The 22,498-nt window shown below is 43.1% G+C and overlaps 2 protein-coding genes across 4 annotated transcripts in view; one reads left to right on the top strand and one right to left on the bottom strand.

Moving 5' to 3' along the window:
* Nucleotides 1-15,539, top strand: part of LOC118410428 (R-spondin-2-like) — a 41,489-nt gene extending 25,950 nt beyond the window's left edge. For 2 of the 3 annotated variants that reach the window (XM_035812145.1, XM_035812147.1), the window contains exons 2-5: nt 12,588-12,776; nt 13,396-13,548; nt 14,073-14,291; nt 14,454-15,539. In XM_035812145.1, the coding sequence (XP_035668038.1) occupies nt 12,588-12,776; nt 13,396-13,548; nt 14,073-14,291; nt 14,454-14,650 (758 nt within the window). In that variant the 3' untranslated portion in view covers nt 14,651-15,539. The remainder of the gene's footprint in view (nt 1-12,587; nt 12,777-13,395; nt 13,549-14,072; nt 14,292-14,453) is intronic. The other variant, XM_035812146.1, reaches the window with a different exon arrangement.
* A 175-nt stretch (nt 15,540-15,714) lies between these two features.
* Nucleotides 15,715-21,772, bottom strand: LOC118410424 (dipeptidyl peptidase 2-like). Its single transcript, XM_035812139.1, has 11 exons — nt 21,344-21,772; nt 20,587-20,723; nt 20,038-20,207; nt 19,596-19,731; nt 19,262-19,349; nt 18,824-18,990; nt 18,380-18,440; nt 18,117-18,235; nt 17,701-17,857; nt 17,357-17,492; nt 15,715-16,314 (listed from the first exon to the last, which is right to left on the bottom strand). Exons 1-11 carry the CDS (start codon nt 21,537-21,539, stop codon nt 16,212-16,214), a joined length of 1,470 nt encoding a protein of 489 aa, XP_035668032.1. The 5' UTR covers nt 21,540-21,772; the 3' UTR covers nt 15,715-16,211.
* Nucleotides 21,773-22,498: the final 726 nt, after the last annotated feature.

Below are 22,498 nucleotides of genomic sequence, written 5' to 3' on the forward strand. Positions count from 1 at the left end.
GAGTTTGTTGCAAAGTTTGCGGCGAAAGTTTTGACAGTATCGGGCTGGATTTGTGGCTTGTTTAGAGAAGGGTTTAACCGGGGCGGGAGAGGGCATGTCGTTCATTAAGTTTTATTGCTCCCTGCTGGATCGTTGACTCACTTCCCTCAGACGGAAGGGCAGGATAAAGACCTGAGAAAATACGTTCAAAGTAGCTGAAAATCGCCGTGTTTTTCTTGGAGTTGTCCAAACTAGTTTTCACTAACACTTGCCACTTGTGCTCAAACCCACTTAAGCCATCAAAGGGCGCAGCAGCACTTCAAATAGTAAAGTTTGGAACTTTTCTTTGAGGAGAGGACGTTTGCTGTTGTCTTGATTTCAATCCAATCACAGGTGTCTTGCCTTTTGAACCTTTTAGGAAAACTGAAGGGAATTTGCCAGTAGTTTGCTAAATAAAAAGCCTTTCCGTCTTGGTGCCTTCACTCCTAAAGCCTTGTTATCGAGTGATTGATAGATGCACAGACAATCACCCAGGCAACCAAACGAGTCATTCGTTTTGAATTTCTTCTTCTTTCACTGAGAATCAAGCCTTTCTACTCAATCTGGTCACACTTTGAAAGGATTAGGATAGAACTCAGCAGGCGTGACGTATTTTGATTGACAGCTACACAAACGGTAGGGTTACGGTGCTTCTGAGGGTAAAATCTCCTGACAAGACACCAGTCCTTCTCTACTTGATGATTGACAGGCCCACAAACGATCTTGCAGAATAGCAGGCCTGTAGAATAGTTTGAATTGTCGTTGTAGGAGCGAAACATGGTTAGGAAAGGAGCGAAAGAAGAGAAGAGGACGTTTGAGTGCAAGCTTTCTCTCAATTGCAACATTGATGGGCTTTTCGGGATTTGCCCAAGGAGCAGGTAGAACAATATTGCATGCAGGATTAACCATGGACACTATCCTCTACCAGGCTCCGCGGATCGCTGGTCAAATAGTAGAAATTGCCCAGCGATCCGCAGAGCCTGGTAGAGGCTAATGGGCACTACTCTAGCAATCGTCATGCGAGTAGAAAAGGTTCACTTGGGGTAATGTACAGATTGTTGTTCGGCCCCAGTAGTTGTTATAGCCCCAAGCACTGTTGGATGGGGAAATCGTTACCTTCAAACCAGAAGAAGCTAACGATCTTCCCATCCAAGTAAAAGCCATAATACACGCTTAAAACCCACAATTAAAAGTCCTTGCCCAATTTTAAGCCCCTTTCCTACGGGCCCTTTCCTACGGAAGTACAGTTGTCATAATCTAAGTGATTTAACAGACAAGAAGGTGACATCGAATATTGTTTTCTCTCGACTAAAATTTCAAAGCGTATGTCATTATGATGATAGAGGGTGGCCCTGATGAAGAGGGGCCAAGCAAGAGGCGTTACTGAAACAGGGCAGACGGGATAAAGTGGAATTGAAGTTGATAAGGATTTTCCAATCTGAACCTCAGCTCTGTGAGTGGACTAGCCCTATATCATAGTCATGTATTAAGTTGTCTTCCACAGAGGACTTCCCTCTCAGCGGCCTGTCGTGACTTCTCAGTAACCCCCGAGTACTTCCCGACGGAGCAGTGTACTTATGGGGGCTCAGCCGGGAATGTGGAGAAAGTGATCGACTGCATAAATCTACTCTCCAAGCAAAGGTTCGGCTCCGACTGGTTTCTGTCGTGTTTTTAGGCTAACTATTCTGTCTCGTTTTCTTCATAACCGGTAGACATGAAGAAAACGGGACAAATTAGAAATCTCGACAGGATGGCCTAAAACACGCCAAGAAACAGCCGAAGCCGAACCTCTGCTGTGAGAGTAGATTTTTGTAGTCGATCACTGTGGAAGAATTCTGGCTATAAACCTTCGCCGTTTCTTTGTTGGTATTCTTCGGTTAACTGAATCTTCAATAGCACAAATGTGATGTTCTTGATTTAGTAATTTATTTTCTCAGCATTGTTGTTAGTCTAATTGGAAAAATTGTGACAAAAAGAATTAGGTCCAGGCCTTTACTATCTCAGTCCTATGGAGGACACTATTGGGTACAGGTATGGATGCCCTTAACTTAAAATCCTTTCGATAATTTGAGCTCATAACAGACCAAGAAGCCAAAGGAATCCCTAAGGACATGCCGTTTAAGGGATGTTTAAAGACATGTTTCCTGTCCACACGATTACCGACAACGCCTGTAAGAGTGTGGGTTACATCTCTGCGTGTTGGAGTACTGAAGACGGGACGGAGGAATGTTAGAAGTCCTTCACGTAGAGACCACCAGTCAAAACTGCGTAAACTTACATCAGACCCAGCAGGCAGCGTGCGGGCGCTGTCTGCATCTGTGGTTAGATAGAAGGGGAAGGGTTGGATAAATCTGGATTATACAGGATTAACGAACTGTGTCACTTGGTCAAAGGATAGGGAATGTACGTTCAATTGCTTCTAGAAACCCATAGAAAATATTAAGGAAAGTGTGTTTCATTTGAGGGTTGACAGAACAGACATATGTGTTCGATCAGGTAAAGGCGTTGCATAGGGTCGATTTTACTATGTATTGCTTTGATGTTTCAGTCATTGTGTATATAACTCACTATTCAACCGGGGAGCAGGTTTATTCTAATATATCAAGGTGTAATAGATCACTATACATTAACCCAGCCTGAGAAGAAGAAAATGCCAGACGCTTTTCTTTAGAAAGCAAATGGATTCTGACCATGTACGTACACTAAAACTATACATGAATATTGACATGTACAATATGACATGGTCCCAATGGATAGAAAAGTTCACTTGTGGTCAAAAGTGATTCATGCCTTCTCTTTGTTTGGGGGTCCTGCCATGGCCTACAAAGGGTGGCCTTGGGTCGTTGTTGGGTCATTGTGTAGGTCTCGTGGACAGGTGTTACCTCGTCAGGCCACGTGTAACGGCTTGTGTAGAATGATATATGTGACCGGTAAAATGTAAACTAGCGAAAAGACAGTCCTATCTTCTACTGCCATTACAAATATCGTTCCAAACGGTTTTCAAAAGAAATCAGAACTGGAAACATTGCAAAACTCACAATAACTGGCGTAATTTGGCCTACTTCGTATAATTACAATGTGGAGGAAACACCCTGAATAAAACATTTATGTCAGAGAATTGTTATACATGACTTACTCGCATTACTCGTGTCACGGTTACTACACGATTAATTATTCTTCTCTCCTTGTAATGCAAATTTGTTGAGGAAGGAACCGTCACACCACCTCCACATTCCGTCCTTATCTATTTTCCATCATTTCTTCGTTATTCTTTCGTTCACTCATTAATTCCCGATTCCCCTACCCGACCAAAGCATCTCACAACCTCTTGGAATGTTAAGGGGGATTCTAAGGAAGGCGCCGGACCATCTTTCCCATCCTTAACCTTGGTCAAGACTACCACTTATGCTGGAGTATAGTTGGAGGCTGTGTCCTGTCACGACAGGGGGTGTGGAGTTAGAACCCCGTTGTGGGGGAGACAGATTTCGTTATGGGCCCTTGGAGACAGAACACAACTGAGGGATCCACGGATGGGCATTGTGCCAAAGAGAAAATGGAATCCGCGAAAAACCAACGGCCACTAAAAGTAGCAATTTGATGCTGGAGATTGTTCAGATGTTTTTTTAAAGCATTTTGTTGCTACACACTACACACACCACGCACTTGTTATTTAAGAAAGTCCTTGAGCAGAGTTATTCTTTGACCTTGCTTTAGATGTATTTTAAGATAAAGCGGGTCAATTACTCTGCATTTTCATAAATCACCACAAGCAGCTGCTGGCCAGCTTCAGAGGACAGAAAAGACGTCTGATTTTCTCTCTAGATTACGATACAACTGTCTTAGATCAGATAGAGAGCGTCTTGTGGAAAATGCTGACCAAAAAGGGTAAGGAATTTCAAAGTAAAACAGATACATTGTTTGACGTTAAGAAAAAGTCTTGACAACGTTTATGGACATTGTCTGGTGAAGCTAGGAGCTAAGTCTTCTGCTGATGTACCTGTACGTGGTCAAAAGGTCGAACGGGATATCTGGGGTTGCTGGCTCCCAGTAAGCCGGCGCATTGACCCCTGAGGACAGGAGAAGCTGGGGAGAATTACTGCTACTACCTCTTATTTTCGTGGCCATGGAAACGTAGAAGATCTCAGGCAGCCGCCTATTGCTTCCCGCCATGACCTTTTGTGTCACCGCCGGTCCAAGCGACGCCCAATTTGTTAGTGTCCTTCAGAGTTTCTCTGCGCGCGTGAGGCCGTGGTGCCGCAACGGGAACAGCTGTTGGAGGCCCGTCAAAAGTAGTAATTCGGCGTTTTTCCTGCGACTTTCATGAATCACGAATGACAGAATATTCCTTTTCTCGCCCGAGGGCCGGCCAGCTGTGTGGCAGGAGTAGGTGCCAAGCAGGAAACGCAGTCTGTTAGAAATGCTCTTCATGACTTGAGTCAATAATCTTCATTAGGTCCAGCTTATTATAACAAGCTGTTGTGACTGTATGCTTGTCAATCAATCAAACCGTGATATGTTCGCCCCTTTACAACGAAGACGTCCTTCATTAAGTAATATAAGACACATTGAGGGGCATGAGTTGTTTCCAAAAAGGCTTATCAAAAGCTAATTCCTGCAGACACAACATTTGTAACATTTCCACCGACCACGTTGGCTTTGATTCAGGTCAATTTTGACAGAGTTGTCACAGAAAACGTTGGCACAAAACAAAGTCCACAGTTGGCGTCTGTGGCACCTGTTTCTTCACTTCGGACTGACAAGGTGTCGAATTTACCGACTATTGGAGGCAGCCTTCAGCGTGTTGATACAGAACATGCGTGTCTTATCGTGAGAGAAAAGTGTTGTTTGTAAGAGGTGGGTTGACCAACCTTTGATACTATCTAAAGTAAACTCGTATGTTGGACATTTTGAGACATATGGAAAATATTTACATTGTATGACCATCAAACACTGCTGTTGCCGTCATAAATAATCAAAACATAACACAGGTATATTGTGGTATCTTGAAGTAAGATTGAATATATCATACACGCAATTTTGTTTGCCTTGTCTCTGGACAGTACTAGCACTCTTTACATTTCCAAAGTCTCAATTTGACCCGATTGCTAATTGGTGTCGTTGTGACAGTCGGTGATGATGTTTGGTGAAAATGACCAAACGTCCCCCTTTCCACCAAATTATCCATAGTTTGTCTTAAGTCATTATCATTGTCTTAAGATGATAATGATCATACAATCGATTGTATGATATCTTGTACAATATATTTGTAAACTCGTACCCGACTAAATGCATGAGAACGCACATACACATTTATACGACAATGTAAAAAGTTTTAAAATATCTAGCCGATCTACCTGATGTTTCTTCGTACATTCGTCTACTCTGGAACAGATATTAATGAACAGTCCCACGATTTTGATTATAGGTAGGGTTTGTTATGTTAGTAGAAATGTATTTTTAATATAATTTCTTGTAGATGGTGAAAATCTCGGGGATATCGTGGTGAAGAAATTAAAGACGTGCTGTGTCTTCGTTCGTGCCTTCCGGCAAAGCATTAACAGGTGGTGATGACGTCAGCGCGCATGACTAGGATAGCGATGTTTCCGATCGCCCAGGACGTCCTGGTTATGACGTCAAAGGATGTATAAATAGACAAAAGTAAAGATGATGCTTATGTTCTATAATTAGACAATCGATAATGATGTGGGTGACTCGTTTCCTGACCAGCAGCTACAAATCGATCCCTTAAACCATCCCTAATTGTAGCAGCATCCACAGGGCAAAGGTCACCGGGTCAGGTCAGAGCAGTCACAACGAAAAGGCTGAAGTTCACAGTGAAGTGAGCAATTGTGAATGAAAACACTTGGGAGAGTTGATAACATCTCTCTTTAACATATCGGAAAAACGTTCCTTTTATATTTGTAACCAAGAGCGGTTCCTAGAAGGCGATTGTTCTTGGGATAGTTTTCTTTGAGTAGTAACGCGTTCAGTACCGAAGCAAATGTAAACCTTCTTTACCAAAAGACGACATACATGTAGAGTGTAACAATAACATCTCGCTCTCTCGGCACTCTGGGCATCTTTCTTGGCTCTACCGAATATCTAATGGTCACCACCAAATCTCTGGGTTTAACCCGTGAATGCACTAACTCATAGCAAGGTGTTCAAAGTACCAACCTAACGAGTTCAAGGGCAGGCATACGGGGCAGATGTTACGGCCGATTTAACCCTGGTCTAACCTCAGAGAAAATCGGACGAACAGCCCTCATCATACCGCTGACCCAACCGCAACGGTTAAGCGTGCAATTTGGGCCATTATACTAAGCCCTTGATGAAATATTTGGACTTTCATGCAAACTCTAAGGGTGTAAGTAAAAAAGACAACTTAAATTAAAAGATTTGGTGTTGTAATGAAATTGTTGACCGCTTAGTCAAATCGCTCGGTCGCAGGAAGGTCACCGAACTAGTCGAATTGGATTGTAAGAGACGTTACAGGAAAAGACAACCGTTCAGGGGAGAATTTTTTTGAAAACAAAATGTCCTTATAAAAGATACCTTCTCTTTTACCATTCTGGACACCTTTATCTAATACCTTATCAAGTACTTAATACATCTTGGTGTCACATTTCTGGCAGCAGCTTTTCCAAGACTTGTGGAGATTTGGGGATTTTCACTGTCGCATATTTTTCGTCTCTCAATTATGTAAATTATAGCTGCGAATTGAAGTTATGGTCTTCATTGACTACAACATATACAATCGACCAACATCGCCATCAGTTGCAAAAAACTTGGGCGGATGGCATAGATGGCGGTGATGCATTGGTTTGACTACTTTCGGGACGTTTGATTGAAGTTTGGCGTTTTCGCAGACTGACATGTGTTTTCTACCGGTGTGATTTTCTGGGTGGTTGTAAGGTTGACACGTCCAGCTGACAATGTGTCTGTCGTTGCCGTGTTGTGGGTTTAGCATGGGAAACGGGCGCGCAGAACAGCCGCTAAGTCCTCGGTACTTCAGCCGTGAAGCGCCGCGGACCAACTGACGGGGAACGGTAGCGGCTGTGGGGTCACTGCCGGACTGGAAGAGAATGGAGGCCTTTGTCAGTAACGTGCGCTATGCGGTGTGGGTCTGTTGGAATCGTGCACGGTTCAGGGTACGCCTGTCTGTGGCTTCCACAGTTCAGCGTATGTCTGCATGGATGATTAGGAACATTCAATGGTCATATCAGAAATATGCACTGTGAAAAACGCCATACTTTTGGCTAGAGTGGCTATAAGAATGGCTTAAGCAGCTTGACTAACTTCCATCACGACCTTGGTTTTTATAGACCTTTATGACATGCTCAGAATATGCCTTCGACTTCCATATACAATATTGTCGTAATATTGATTGGACACCTATCTGCAAGCAAAGCCTGAGCTAACCTTTGACCCTACCATGGCGGATGTTGATGCGCACAACTTCATCTGATCCTTTCCCGTCCTTGACACCTCTATTGTCCAGGCGTGCTGACGTCATGTGCACACCTGTTCGCACCTGCGTCACGGCTGTACACCTGAGTTGTCGGCAGGACCGGAGGTGAATCACTGACCCTGGAGAAGGTGGCTTTGTTGTTGTTGTTAGAAGAAGGCATGGGTTGAAAAATAGTATGGTTCAAAATTAAAATTTAATCAGAATTTTGGTATTGAATTTAGATCACGTATCTGAATCACACGGACTCTCAAACACATTTTAAACATTTGAGCCACAAATAGTTAAAATTCAGGAACATCCCCATCCCAATCTAGTACTTGTAAGCTCAGGCGGAAAATACAATATCTCTTCTGAGACAAGAAAACCTACGTGTTGTCTATGTGCCAAGACGTGGGCAATCTTTTGGGATCCGTTAGTGTAAGTACCGCCTCCGTACAAACTCGTAGGGAATCCGCCGGATTTTTGAGCACGCAGACACGCCGTAGAACTTAACGTGCATGCAAAACTTTGTGTGCCATCGAGCTGCCGATTCGCCCCCCTACGTGCCAGTACGGCCGACGCGCCTGCCCTGTACAGCCTGAACGTTTTCAGAAATGTGTGGCGGTCGTGGTCTCCCCAAAAAACGTACGGACAAATTGAACGTACGGCGGGTTGTGCCTTTAGCTTTATCGGAGCGTTGAGGTAGAGAGTGAAAACATGTTGACCCCTCCCCCTTAAGAATGATGCACGCAACTTGCTCCCGACTATGTTCTTCCCTCACCTACCCAAAATATGCCTGAAGGCGCATGTCAAATAAACGTCTGTCATCCGCCATGTTTACTCCGCAAACATCCCCCAACAAGCTGTCAGGTGTGCGACATGTTAGCAAACTCTGTCAGACGGGCGCACAGGGACTGTGAACAACTAACGGTCGGGCCACTGTCAGAACGGTTCTCTACGTAAAACACCTGCGTGTAACGAACAACTGCCCAAATGACTTGTCTTCCACACACCTGTATAAATACACATGTCCTAATCACGAGAAACCACGAGACACACTAAAGATAACGTGAGTGGTAGTTTATAAAGTGACTCGGTCTCTCTTTGCTGCCGATGCGCCTGGCTAGCCTAGTATTGGTCTTGACAGGAGGTTTACGGAGATATATAGAATGCCGTTTAAAATCAAGTGCGAAACCTTTATATTAGTAAAATGCATTGTTTTAAATCTTAAAAGTTTGGATCCATGCTCAAAACTATATAGTTGTATCAAAGGGACAGCTGGTTGATTTAGATTGTTGTGAAAACATTTTCATATAGTCCCTAAATCTAGCCTACCCTTCCCAATATTTACACGTCCAGTCTGACAGACGGTAGTTAAAGCCATGACTTCCACATCCACCCGACTCACTTATACAAACATTCTAAATTGTATGAAGCTAATATAATCAAACAGTGACGTTTGACGTTTTAATTCTGCCATCCACGTCCTGTTATCAAAATGTTTTAAGAAGCGCCGTCCGCGATTATCAAAACATCCAGCGATATTTCTGTCGGCCAGCTGATATCATTTATACTGATAGCAATTAGCACTGCCCCTGTTAAATGTCGAGACAGGGGGTTGGCATCTTAAATCGCCCGTACACAAACTACGGGGCCAGATGGGAGCCACACGGGCGGTATGGAGCTTCACGGGGGTCGAATCTTTTCCTGAGCCATGACGTTGTTGCTGTAGATAGAGTATACTCATACATGTAATGTTACCAACTCGGAACAATTATATAGCTTACTATAAGTTGCAGGGGGTATCATTAACGTTATTCTGTTTTTCGTTGCAATGACTCACAGGGCTTTTGTATTTGCGAGTAATTGGGAGTTTTCGGGCACAGATGTTCGCTGGTGCTGGGTTGCATTGATGTTTCCAAATATGCACTACATATCATACACAATATAGAAATCGAATTTTATGGGTACGAAAGGGAACCTAGGAACATTTCATGTACGTACGAGTCTGCCGGTATATTTCCTGTGAATTCTAAAAAAAAGTCACTTTCTGCTATTGCTTTCACCTATTGCCTAACGTTAGCAATAGGTTTGATATACGTAGTGAAAAATATTTTTTTGCGTACATCGCACATACATACACAAACAAGAGCGATCTGCTCCCCCTGTTCCAAGTCTCAGTGACCTAGTCTGATTTCATGAACCTGACACTCCTGGACAGACAATGGCTGAACGCCACGTACATGTACGTACTGTGGTAATTGGCGGTGCTAGATTGGGTAAGCTGAGAATGAACCCCGCACAAGGACAACTATCTTATTAACAACACTCCTACAACAGTTCCACACTGGAGTCGAGATTACAACGGTTCCCAAGATAGCGTGGGAACGCTGCTACTTATTGTAAGGCTCTACTGGATGGTGATCGCTCAGCGACCGTGCAACGACCAAAAGTGGACTTCTGTAACTATTGATTTCATAATTATAATATGGAGTAATATGGAGAATCGTGATTTGAAATACAACAAAACACACAATGCACAGACATCTGAAACTCTTTGAGTGATCTCTCGCATCTTTGGTCGCTGAGAGTGGTCGCAGTGCATTCGCAGCGTCTAGTGGATGCATTCACATGTTAATGAAAGAATGAATGGATATGCATTGTGCATATGTGCATGCATGTACTCTAAGGTATCCACGTTATGTTAGAAAGATATCATACATAGAATCCAATCAGACATGACAAGAAAAATACGACACAATTCTTCGTGAGCCGCGAAAGGCATGCCTGCCTGGCAGAATTCCAGCGCCTCGGATAAGACATAAGCTGTCCAATAAACCTGAACATTCCCGGACAAATCCCGCCACATTCCACAAACACCTCAAGTCTTTGGTGTTGGGGATTTCTGGGCAATCTTCTTCTAGAGGCGTCAAGTAAATATTTTCAGACATGGTCTGACAAGTATGGATAGCTGGAGACATCTCTTAAGGGTGAAAAAAGTCAATTTTAAGCCATGTACGAATCTATACTATCCGGCCGTATAATTTACGGCACTTAAGGTACTCATTGTACTTTTACAATCATAACTTGTTTTGATACATTTCTTGATCCCTTTCATACAACCTTGGGTACGAGAGTATCAGTATCACCCAAGGATGTGCATAGTTTTTACATTATGATTTTGTAGCTATATATAACTGCCTGATCGCACAAACAATCAATCACCTCATAGATGGTTCTGTAATAAAACAAACGCTTTCACATTGCGTGTTTCCAGACTTTACTCTCGCTGTACCCGTAGCCATACCGCACATGTCCTGGCACGGTCCAGACTGTGTGTGTAATCCGGGGTAAGTCTGTGATTGAAACTTAGCCCGGTTGTGGGACGTGTGTTCTCTCAATGGGATGTCATAGTGTAGGGCTAGTACTACTACAGACGATCTCACACACACTTTACGTCTGGTCTATTACCGCAAAATGTTCATATCGGTATTTGTACTGTTAATTTATATTTTAGTAGATTTCCTAAGGATTACAACAATGCCGTACATGTGTAGGTAGCATTGCTAATGTACCACGCATTTACAAAGATACAATATTATTATGATAATCCAAATAGAACCAAGTATACACGTATTTACAGTTATGCCTACTAACTTTAATTCGATTGCATTCTCTTTAATATATACTAGTTTAATTCTCTTCTGTCATATGTTTTACCGCCATAATCTTAATATTTGCGTGTGTCTCATCGAGCGCGAGCGTCTGGGAAGCTGTGTATCACGGGAGATAAAAGATGAAGACAGATTCCTAGTATGTCTGGAGAGGTTAGAAGCCGTCGTCATACTGGGCCAGACGATTAACCCGCGGCAAACCCGAGTCTTACCGTGCTCCATTCTTCCCTTCCAACAGCTCAACAGTCGGATTATTACATAAGATCACTTTCAACTCAACACAAAGAGCGGGCTTGTTTAACTTTCTTCTTGAATATTAGTTTGTCTGCCCGCCAATTCAAGGTGGTCTGTGTCAATTTTTTTCGATAGTTGGAGATTATGAAAAACGGTGTTACTTACAGCCCAATCTTAGCGTGCAAGTGCAAGGCTAATGTGTAGAGTCTTCCTAATAACAACATTGTCGCGTGCGAGTATGCCACCCTAGGATCAAGTCTTATCAGCTCTCTCGTGTCAAGACGCTCTTTACTGCCAAATATCTAGGCCCTCAAAGATACTACAGTGCCTCATGTAGGCGTATAAAAGGACATGCATGTTTGAGGGAGGCGGTATGTATTGATGGTTAATGATTACCAATGTATCGATTACTGATGTATTGATATTTTATCTATCGACCAGTCATCATCGGTCGACGTGATCAAATGTAGACATGTTCGCACATGTCTACACACGACGGGGTTATACCGCCCCTTACGGGGTGACATACCCTTTCGTAGGCTAATTACAAGACGGGGATGCGCCAGGTCTCCCGTCCGGGTGAATGATGTAATTCACCATGTGGCTGATACGAGACAGAGGTTCGCCAGGCCTCCATCCGGGTGATTTGAAGTGAATCACCAACTCCCGACAGAAGGATTTGCACCAACGCACACCGCACCATCGCACGTGTGGGGGTTCTTTAACGTGCATGGGGTATGGCTCTCCCCATACACGGGACCTCCATTTAACGTCCTATCCGAGGGACGACTCATTTTTCACTTGAGTAAAGTGAGGAAAGTCGTGTAAAGTGCCTTTCCCAAGGGCACAAGACCGGCAACACGGTAGGCGGATTCGAACCGGCGACCTCTCGATCACGGGCCGAATACAATACCACTGTGCTACGCTACATCGACCAGTACCCATGGCTTGCCTCGACTGTTCGACAATCAACGGCTGTATCACGTGTCGACCCTGGGTCTTGCTAAGGATACTTATTGATTATTCATTATCAAAACAAATTGATCACTAATGTATTGATGTTCCAGCTATCGGCCTATGGCTGTGCCCGGTGTGTTCCCAGTTGCACCAGTTGTTCCACCATTAACACCTGTACAGCGTGTTGACTCCGGATCTTGTTGTGTTTATTGATTACTTATTGATTACTCATATATTGATTATTGCTGTTCCAGCTATCGGACTGTACCCCGTGTGTCCCCGAGGCTGCACCAGTTGTTCCACCATTAACGGCTGCATCACGTGCCGCCCGCGATACTTCCTGTTCCTGTACCGCTCGGGCATGCGCCAGACGGGCCTGTGTCTCCACACCTGTCCTCATGGGTACTATGGTGTCCGCAGTCCCGACTTCAACAAGTGCTCAAGTAAGAATTACCACTACAAATACCTTCCTGAAATACTCTTAGTAGTGGTGAATGTCAGGCATTTTCTCTAGTTTCATAGCCAGCGACACCTAGCAGATGCAAAGAGTATTGCGTTAAGTGAAAGTGGGACTGAGGTCTACGTTTACATGTACATGTATCATCAAAATTACTTCAACGGCCAATGTATGTGCGTTACGCTTCGCTTCATTACAAGACAAAGACTTAAACTTTTACCTTAAGTGGGTATCGCACTAGACTGCACCAAATTGCGCCGGGCCTGAAGTTGCGATTTTTTTCATGTAACGATCACTGCAAATCTCTTTATGATGAATTTGTAATCATTGTAATTTCTTTTTTGATTATTCAGAAGGATTTACAATTAGGTTATCTTGTCTATCATCTTTTAACTACCAGTTTGGATCCGAAACTGAGAAGATGGACATTTTGTTAGTAAAGGTCATGCATTTTACCCGTGTGTCGCATGAAAGAATAAACGCAAATTCGCAAAGTGGGCGCAATTTCCAATTTGACGCAGTCCAGTGAGAAACCCGCTTCAAGTGGGCTTTAGCAGCCGTCTGTATCCATTATATGTATCATGTGTTAGTATCGTGTTTTGCAGGATGTAAAGTCGAGAACTGTGAGCAGTGCTACAGCAGAAGTTTCTGCACCCGTTGTAAGGCACCGTTCCTCTTGTACAAAGGACAGTGCGTGTCCTCCTGTCCAGCCGACCAACCGTACGTGGCCAACCGGACAAGGGAATGTCAATATGCTGGTGAGACAAGGGATCGTTTCTGTGGCTATTGTAAGAGAATGTAACGTTACAGAACGGCCTCTTCTAACACTATTCTAGTCGGTCTGGCGGAACAAAATGGAAAAATGAAGATCAAACTGTTTCTCATTAGAAAATATGGCATTTATCAATCAATTGTCCTAAAGAAATTGTAAAGTATGACATTGTGATAATCTGAAGACGTTAGTTTGTCCGTTGATTGTACACTTGTGTGTTTCAACATGGCCTTTGTTGTCCTGGCTTTTTTCTGCGCTGCTAAAAGTTCCAAGTCTTGCTTTGCACTGCTGCTGCTTTCTACCTTGGATTATAACGCTGGTCCTGTGTACTTCTGTGCTCCAAAATGAGCCACACGTCCTCTTTGCTAGTTGTATTGGTGGTTTTGTGTGGCATAATGTAGACCACTGCTAGATTCTGATCAATCACGCTCGCTTGCCTGACCTATGGGGTCTTGTCTGTGTGCTTCTCGCTCGCTCTCTCCAACCACGTGACTTTCTGTCCCTCACCAGACGCCGCTGACGTTGTTGTGCGCATGCCCACAGTTGACTGTCAGGTAGGTCCCTGGAGCGCATGGAGCCCGTGCATGCGCAATGGGGCGAGCTGTGGGTACAAGTGGGGTGACCAGTCCCGGTCCCGCCAGGTGTGGCAGAAACCGTCGCCGCTGGGACGGCCGTGTCCGGAGTTGGTCAGCCAGACCAGGTGCCTGCTGCAGCCCAGATTTTGTCCAGGTTTGTCCTTGATTCTGCCTTGATTTTTGCTTCTTTTGTTGAAAGTGCTCTTTTAAACACAACACAGTAAGGTTCAGAAAGAGCAATCTACCCTCAAAACCACAAAGGCGAAAGCAGAAAGAACTTGCAGTAAGTGTATTTTTTTCTTCCATTATTCTGCAGTTGTAGGACCAGACGGACTAGTTATTGACAACCACTCCGAACTGGCCGCACAGATCAAGAGAGAAAGACGGCGGCGGAAGAGAGAACGGCGGAGAAAAAAGCGGAGAAAAGCCAGAAAGAGGGAGAGAAAGGAAAACAGAAGTAGACTTGGACAGATAGTGGTACACGACCCTCCGGCGGAGCCGTTAGAGTCGTAGTCAACGTAGGCACCAAGTGTCGCACAGAAGCAAGGTCTAGCCATAGCTGATACTAGTCCTATATCGCTACATATACACGTTTCTGCTGTGTCTTTCCTTAGATCACAAAGAGGAAATCACCATTTGAGTCTTTTCCTAAACCTGTACGTATTCAAAGTGCTTAAATGTAGCGAGGGCTTGATTTATGTGTGTCTGTATGAGGTACCGACGATTTGAGTTTGAATGTTTAAAAGGAATCCATACGATGTTAGCAGACATCTGCTCACGATTTTCATCGATATAGCCAGGATGTGAATATTTGTCGTCACTGTAACTTCCAAAGGCAAAGTGTAGTGCGTAGTTAATATGATTGCTCGTAATTTATCTATGTTGTTATATAAATACCCGGTAGTACCGGATAGACGACTGATATCGAAATTGATAACGTTATAAACGATCCCCATGCTGTTCATGGCAGACCTAGTTTTAAGCAGGAAGACTTTAGGTAATGCGTAGCTTCTCATCTGAAGCTGGGTATACAAGAAATAGTATTAGAGATTGACTTGCATACAAAAATACGTATTGTCAACATTGTTTTGTTTTACGACTTTGGTAAACGAAGTCTTAGTTACGGGATAAAATGTTCCTGACTGGTTTCACATTACCAAACAGAAAACAGACAATTATGTTACAGTCACGAGGGGCGGAGTCTGCAAAACATGTCAACACAGAGTGACACAGCAGACGTCAAGACTAACAAGAATATTACATCGTATACGTCTACAGTAGATTGTGTGTACAGTATGGTTGTATAAACAATTACACATAGAAAAGTGGAATGTTTTCCTTCGACTGGGAGAAATGATGACGAAGTCTGTAAAGATGTCAATAAAAGCTGAAGGAAACGAAATCTTGTAAGAAAGTCATGGTTGCAATGTGGAATGTTTTGTTAGTTGATTTAAACTTTGTTATTCTCCACTAAAAATGCATTTGACTTTAATACCATGATATGAATATAGCATTTTACTTTGAAAGACACAAGGCGTCACAACTTTTATAATGTACGGTTAGCAAGATTGAATACGTATGTGTTGAAGATTATCTTCAAGACGTGTAACTTCTGCATATTAAGGCATCAACTTTTTCTTTTCTGTCGTTGAACGAGACATTCATGGTCTTTTCCAACCTTATCATTGTTTCCTTATCGTTTTCTTTTTAACTGCATACTGTGGGATGAAATCACTTCATCTAAAAATCACCAGTATATGGGAACTTTATAGATATTGACGTCACCCCATGGTACTCTACAATAAAAGACACCCGTACAGCTAGGTAAAAATAATGTAGTCTTTACGGGCCCTCTTAACGGACTGATAGATAGTAGAAATACGCCAACGTAGGTTGAATTAGAGTGCTTAGAGCACCGTTGTTGCAAATGCTAACTCTAATCCTCTGTGGAGTTTAAAATATTGTCTAGTAACCACAGAGTCTACTGGAGACTGCTAATAGTGTGCAATCACGAGTGTTCAGTCACTAGTGTGTAAACACCAGTTTGCAATCACTAAGACTAGTCTTCAACTCTTCACTCTCTCTGATTGGTTGCCTCCCTGATCCATCGTCCAATCAGATAAGCCTCCTGTTGTCGAACATGTATCACGGACTGTGGATCAGCGGGGTTTGGGACCCTGTAAACATAATGCAGTGTTTGCTAATGGCGCTTGCAAATAACATGGAGGAATTGCATTGTGGAGCGACGTTATGCAAATGAATGTCCTACGACACCGAGTATCACCACTCAAAACAATTGCTATATTTTGGCATAGCTATAGTATATAATGGTGCTGTATAATATTGGATGGGAATAGTGTAGAATGTAGCGTAGTATAAGTGATTAGCATTAAAGACAATACCATTGCTCAGAATAGTTGCTATGGTGTTGGTGAAGGTAGATCAGCACCTAGGACAGTGCCATCGCTCCAAATATCTGCTACAGTACAGAGGAAGGTAGATCAGCACCAAGGACAGTACCATCGCTCAAAATATTTGCTATGGTGTAGGTGAAGGTAGATCAGCATTTAAGATAGTATCATCTCTCAAAAATATATGTAACAGTACAGAGGAAGGTAGATCAGCATCAACGACAGTACCATCGCTCAAAATGTTTGCTACAATACAGATGGAGGTAGATCAGCACTAAGAACAGTCCCATCGCTCAAAATATTTTCTATGATGTAGGTGAAGGTAGATCCGCACGTACATGTAAGATAGTACCATCGCTCAAACATATTTGTAACAGTTCATATGAATGTAGATCAGCAGTAAGGACAGTACCATCGCTCAAAATATTTGTTACAATACAGATGAAACTAGATCAGCACTAAGGAGAGTGCCATCGCTCCAAATTATTTGCCACAATACAGATGAAGGTAGGACAGTACCATCGCTCAAAATATTTGTTATGGTGTAGTGAAGGTAGGCTAACACTAAGGACAGTACCATCGCTCCAAATATTTGCTACAATGCAGATGAATGTAGATCAGCACTAAGCACAGTACCATCGCCTAAAATATACGCTATAGTGTTGGTGAGAGTTGATCATCGCAAAGGATAGTACCATCGCTCAAAATATTTGCTACAGTACTTATGGAGGTAGATCAGCACTAAGGACAGTATCATCGTCTTGCCAAGAGAACGACACCTGAGAAATTGAATCGAACCGCAGTTTACCTAAGATCCATCATGTGAGCTCCTCCCTCGATCACCATGGCAACGATGGAAGACGACACGTTCTGCAGTACGCCACCCCTCCGCCAGGGGTCCAGGTCGCCGTTTGAGAAGATGATGTTACTGGACGGCTTGAGGTCTGCACGATGTGTACATAATTACAACATGCTAGCTGGACCAACAGATGAAAGCTTCGAATCACCAATTGTTTTTTTTTTTGCCTTTGCCGTGAGTTTTCCAGATCACGGACCCATATCGTTTTGAATCAACAGCGTAGAAAATTGACCTATCACGGCGTGATCGAGCTTAATAGACAGAAAGGATAACAGGGGTTGAAAGTCTCTGACCTTTTCCCCAGAACTGGGTGGCCAGCCAGCCCGGCCTAGGGGTGACGCCCCACCGCTGCCAGCAGTGCGCGGCTCTGGTCTCCTCCGTGAAGGCGTCAGGCGGGAACATGTCCGTCACGTTATTCGTGCTCTCCAACAGGCTGATCTCTGTACACGTCTGGAGGGGTAGAGTGATGTAGTAAACATCTATATTTATTGAAATTACAGACAATACATGGCAAACCCAGGCAGCTGTGCATTCCCAAACGACAGCACAGAAAAGGATGCTAAGGCGTCTAGGGTGACTTGATTACAGCGCCTAAAGACAGCAAAGGAAGTCTGTGTAACAATTTTCCCAGACAAAAGACAGATACATGGCTATAAAATTTGAAAAAAAAAAACATGTATGCTTGAACCCAACCAGTATGCCTGTATACCTGGTAGTCCCAGGCTTGAGCACCCGGCATCAGCGAACAACCAGTCGGGTCTGCACACGGCACGAAATCCCGATGGAGGTCAAAGCAGGTCAGGTTCGACGTAAAGTTGTACAACATACCTGACAAAACATGGAGGAACCTTTTGATACAACGAAATTAATATTGCCGCATGGAAACCTGAAGTATTAATGTGAATTAACCTGAATTGTCGTCGATGTTTTCTATCATTTTACCTTTCTTTCAAAATCAACTGAAACTCTCACCGACAGCCTGCAGGATTCCCTCTATTCCGTCTGAGGCCTTCAACAGAAGATCACATGATGCCTGCAAATGAAGTAACGCGGCTTTTGGTTAGGCTTAAAAATTCGTCCCGCCTATACATCATAAATACTACAAGTCATCCTCCTAACGCCCGGTCCCCAACGGCATTAGCCTATAACACAAGGAGTTTTGACACGACTGTGGTCCCTCTGCGTAGGAGAATGCTGCAAGTAAACAAAACCAATTTGCCATATTTTCAAAATAATCTCTAAAATAGTAATGCTTTCTTTCATACTGTGTCAACAAGCATTGTTCAAAACATGAGGGTAGAATATAACCTAAATGGTAAAGGATTGTGTGAAAAGAGCAAATCAAGAAAATCATTTATTGAAAGACAATATCGGACAAAGTCCTGCACATTTTTGCAGGAAATGGAAAGTTCTTACGTTTACAGGGTATGCTGGTAGGGACGGTCCGTTAGATATAGAGTAGGGAAGGTCCTCCATAGCGAGCACGGTAAAGGCCTCCCGCACCCAGCGGTACATGTTTACCAGGTCGGCATGGTGTTGTAGGGGAGAACACAGACGCATTCTGCTGGAGATCTCATGTAGGCCTGAGGAGGGAGAAACATGTATGATGTGGAAATCAAATATTTTTTTTTCTATACACAAGCTAGCCCTAATCCTCAGGTTAACAGCTGGGTTGTCAGTTACACATAACTAGACGTTGTGCTACAGCACTGACTGAAGTGGGCGTTATTAGGTGATAGGTGAGTTGAGCAGTTTTATAGAATTGGTAGATAAGAATAAATAACAGAGAAAGAAAAATTGAGCAAAGTATTTAAGGCCACGGTGACTCCCTTTGACGTTGTTCTGTACGCCTACCTTGTTTCCCCTGGCCTGCCAGCCGCTCCATCTCAGCGAAACCTTCTCTGACCCTCTCCGGACACCTAGGGTTGTACCTGCGGAAATCCTGATCAACAAAATTATTTTGTTATAAAGAATCTAAATAAAAGGAAATCAAGATTTCTTTTCAGAACCTTGTAGTTGTAAGTGTATAGTTTTTTTTCTGTCCCAGGTATGTTGCGATAACTATTGTAAACTATTGTACTAACTGATTTACGTACTAGTGTCCACTTCCCAGATAAGCATTATAAACGTGAAAAAATAACTAACTCGACATGCTGGAGAGCCTCACACAGAGGTTTGTAAGACGAACCTCTGTCACATCCTGGAAGAGCTCGTTCCCCGGTGTGAGACCAGCGGACATGTACACATTTGCGCTGGAGGCGAGCGCCCCGGCCACCAGGTTCGGGTACTTCAGCCTCATGAAGGCGCTCAGAACCCCGCCATAACTGTATTGGAACGTGGACGCCAGTTAACAGTGTCAAAACGGGTTAAAGAACATCTTATGTCATTGAACTCTCGTTTGGAAGGGGCAACACATGCACAGAACAAAAGTCATTTCTTTTTATTGGAGTAGTTTCAGAACCCTTGTTTAGACCAGTGTGAGAAGTCCTGTCACTTCATGTACTTAATTGCGACGTATGTATTTGTATGCTTGTACCTAGCCCGATAGGACACGAATATACAATAAAGGCTATATCATCCATTCTTCTTAAAAGAGTGAACTAGAATGTGGCATACATCCGGGAGCTTACCTGCCGCCGAAAGCGATGACGGGACACACATCCGGGTCCTCACAATAGGAAGCTGTGAGGTTGGTGATGAGAACTGCATAGTCCGCCAACGCCTGCTCTACTGTCAGCAGACCCATGTTCTCTTTGTTGAAGGTAGTTTCTCCGAATGGAAGGGACTCTCCATAATATCGCTTCAAGGAGAAGAGTATTTTGATCTTCAAGTATTGCGATGCCTCTAATAGGCTTGGTCTACAACAAACGAAGTTCCCATGCAACAATACATGAGCCTTCAAGAAAAAGGGAGTTATGGTTTTGAGTCTGTTTGTATAAGTTTCTGGAGCGATAACTTAAGAACCTCTGGGTGGGTTGTGATGGCATTTGCTGTTGGGTACACATAGGTCAAGGTCGATTTTGGACATAATGTAAAATTTTCTTGGCACTGGCACTGCAATAGAATTTCCGTTTATTGTCTTTTGTCCTTGCCATGTTAGTTGGCAAATGGCTGGGCTAGACTGTACAGTACAAACAAAGGTCTGACCTCTAACGAAGAAAAGAAAGTATAACACCTACATGTTCTGCAAAGACGATCAGAGCTTCAAACTTCTCCGCTAGATCCTTGATGAACCCAACCTCGTTCCATATGCTCGTGATGGGTCCCTCGTTCCCGGTGTAGAAAAAGATGGGACCTTCCTTTCTCCAGAATGCGTCTGTACGTAGTATTTTTAATATTTATAAACCCATTCCACAATGGCGAATTTTTACTCTTGGTGTTATTGTTGTTTTTTCACATTTTTTTTGCATGATATTCTAATTATCAAGTCATGGGTTACATTAACCCTAATTTGGTCGCAGCGAGATCGCAGCGCGATCAGCCTGATTACAGTCTAGTAGAATGGGAGTCATGCATATTATGTTTGTAATACCCCTGTCACATTTGGCGAAAATCGATCGGACGACGATTCTGCGGCGATCGCCCGAGCCTCGCTTATAATAATAACCTTATTGCACAACAATTGTACAAGGTACAAAGTATGGCTTCTTTGTGACAGGGACGATTTGCAGGTGAAAAATACGCGAAACCCTCTGTAGATCTTAAATATGGCCGAACTTCCATCGATACGCCCGAAGATCGTGGATAATGTGACAGGGGTATAAGGACGGACTTGATAAAGCCCTATGTTACATATCGAAATCGACGTCACTACAGAAGCAAAATATGCATTTGCCTGAGCAAGTAACATAAAGTTAGTGTAACTTCTTATCCTATCTGATATTTTCCATAATAGCGGTTGAACTAAATACGGTTGAGCTAAATACGCCTCCGTACCAGAAACGAGTACCCTTTCCTGGAATGTCTCAGCTCCGTGGCTGGCGTAGTTAAAGTGGTCCAGATACTGGTTGAAGTAACGCGTCTCGTGCGGAGGATCCCGTGTGGCAGAAACATGGGGGAACGTCACGAACAGGACAGCGACAGCGAGAGAGACAACCGAATGCCTTACAACTAGCACGTCTGCTGCCGCCATTTTGTGCTTGAAATGTTAGTCAAGAGGTCATTCTATTTGGAGCATTTTATGCAGGTGAGCTTTCGTTGGTAAACCTCTAGAAAGGTTGAAAGAAACAAAAATGCATGCTCTTTTCAGCGGCAACAACGACAATACGAAATTAATTCCGAGGTGCTAAGTCAGAACTTGTATCTTTACTTCCATGATGACCTTTGTAACTTGTAGTGAATGATTAACCTGACCTGTGACATTTTACATACAGTTTGATAAGTTAACCTCTCCGTTTACGCTAACACCATTTTTTATTCATTCAGTCGACTTTTTAGATTCAAAACAAATCTAAGGGGAGTCGGCAGCAGAAACAATACATGTCTTGTTACTCTGAAAGGCCAGCTTCTCACGTATAAATATAGAAAGAAAATCAAATATGTAATGAAAACTAACATCAAAATACATAGAATGATAATGGTGGCAATAAAAATATTGTAGAAACATTATTTGAAAACAAATAACAATACATGTACAAAAAATCACGCATGAACAATCTATGACAAATCAAGAACGAACATCAATTTCTTCAGCTTAATACATTTTTATATTTCAGCCATACCATATATGGTATGGTGAAATATATTGTATTCGTAATGTTTCTTTCTTTCTTTCTTTCTTTCTTTCTCCTGTCAAATCTTCAAAGCGATTCATCTCCGTCGTTCCGTGTCCGAATGACCTGAAATTTGGCACAAGGGTAGAGTGGGTCAATACCGAGGTGCTGTTTTCTCATTTTTTTCATATCTGCCTCTAAAATGATTTTATTGAAGTTTAAAGGTCATGTTTTGACCAAAACGGTATATTGTGGCCCCCTGTTCCCTTGAATTACAATGGAATGACCTTAAATTTGGTGTAGATAGGCATTAGATAGTTGGTAAAATGATCCAAGTAAAATTTTGGGCATAAACTACTTTAAAATGCTTAATTTCAGC

Source organism: Branchiostoma floridae, chromosome 2, assembly GCF_000003815.2.
Source record: "Branchiostoma floridae strain S238N-H82 chromosome 2, Bfl_VNyyK, whole genome shotgun sequence".
NCBI classification, from domain to species: domain Eukaryota; kingdom Metazoa; phylum Chordata; class Leptocardii; order Amphioxiformes; family Branchiostomatidae; genus Branchiostoma; species Branchiostoma floridae.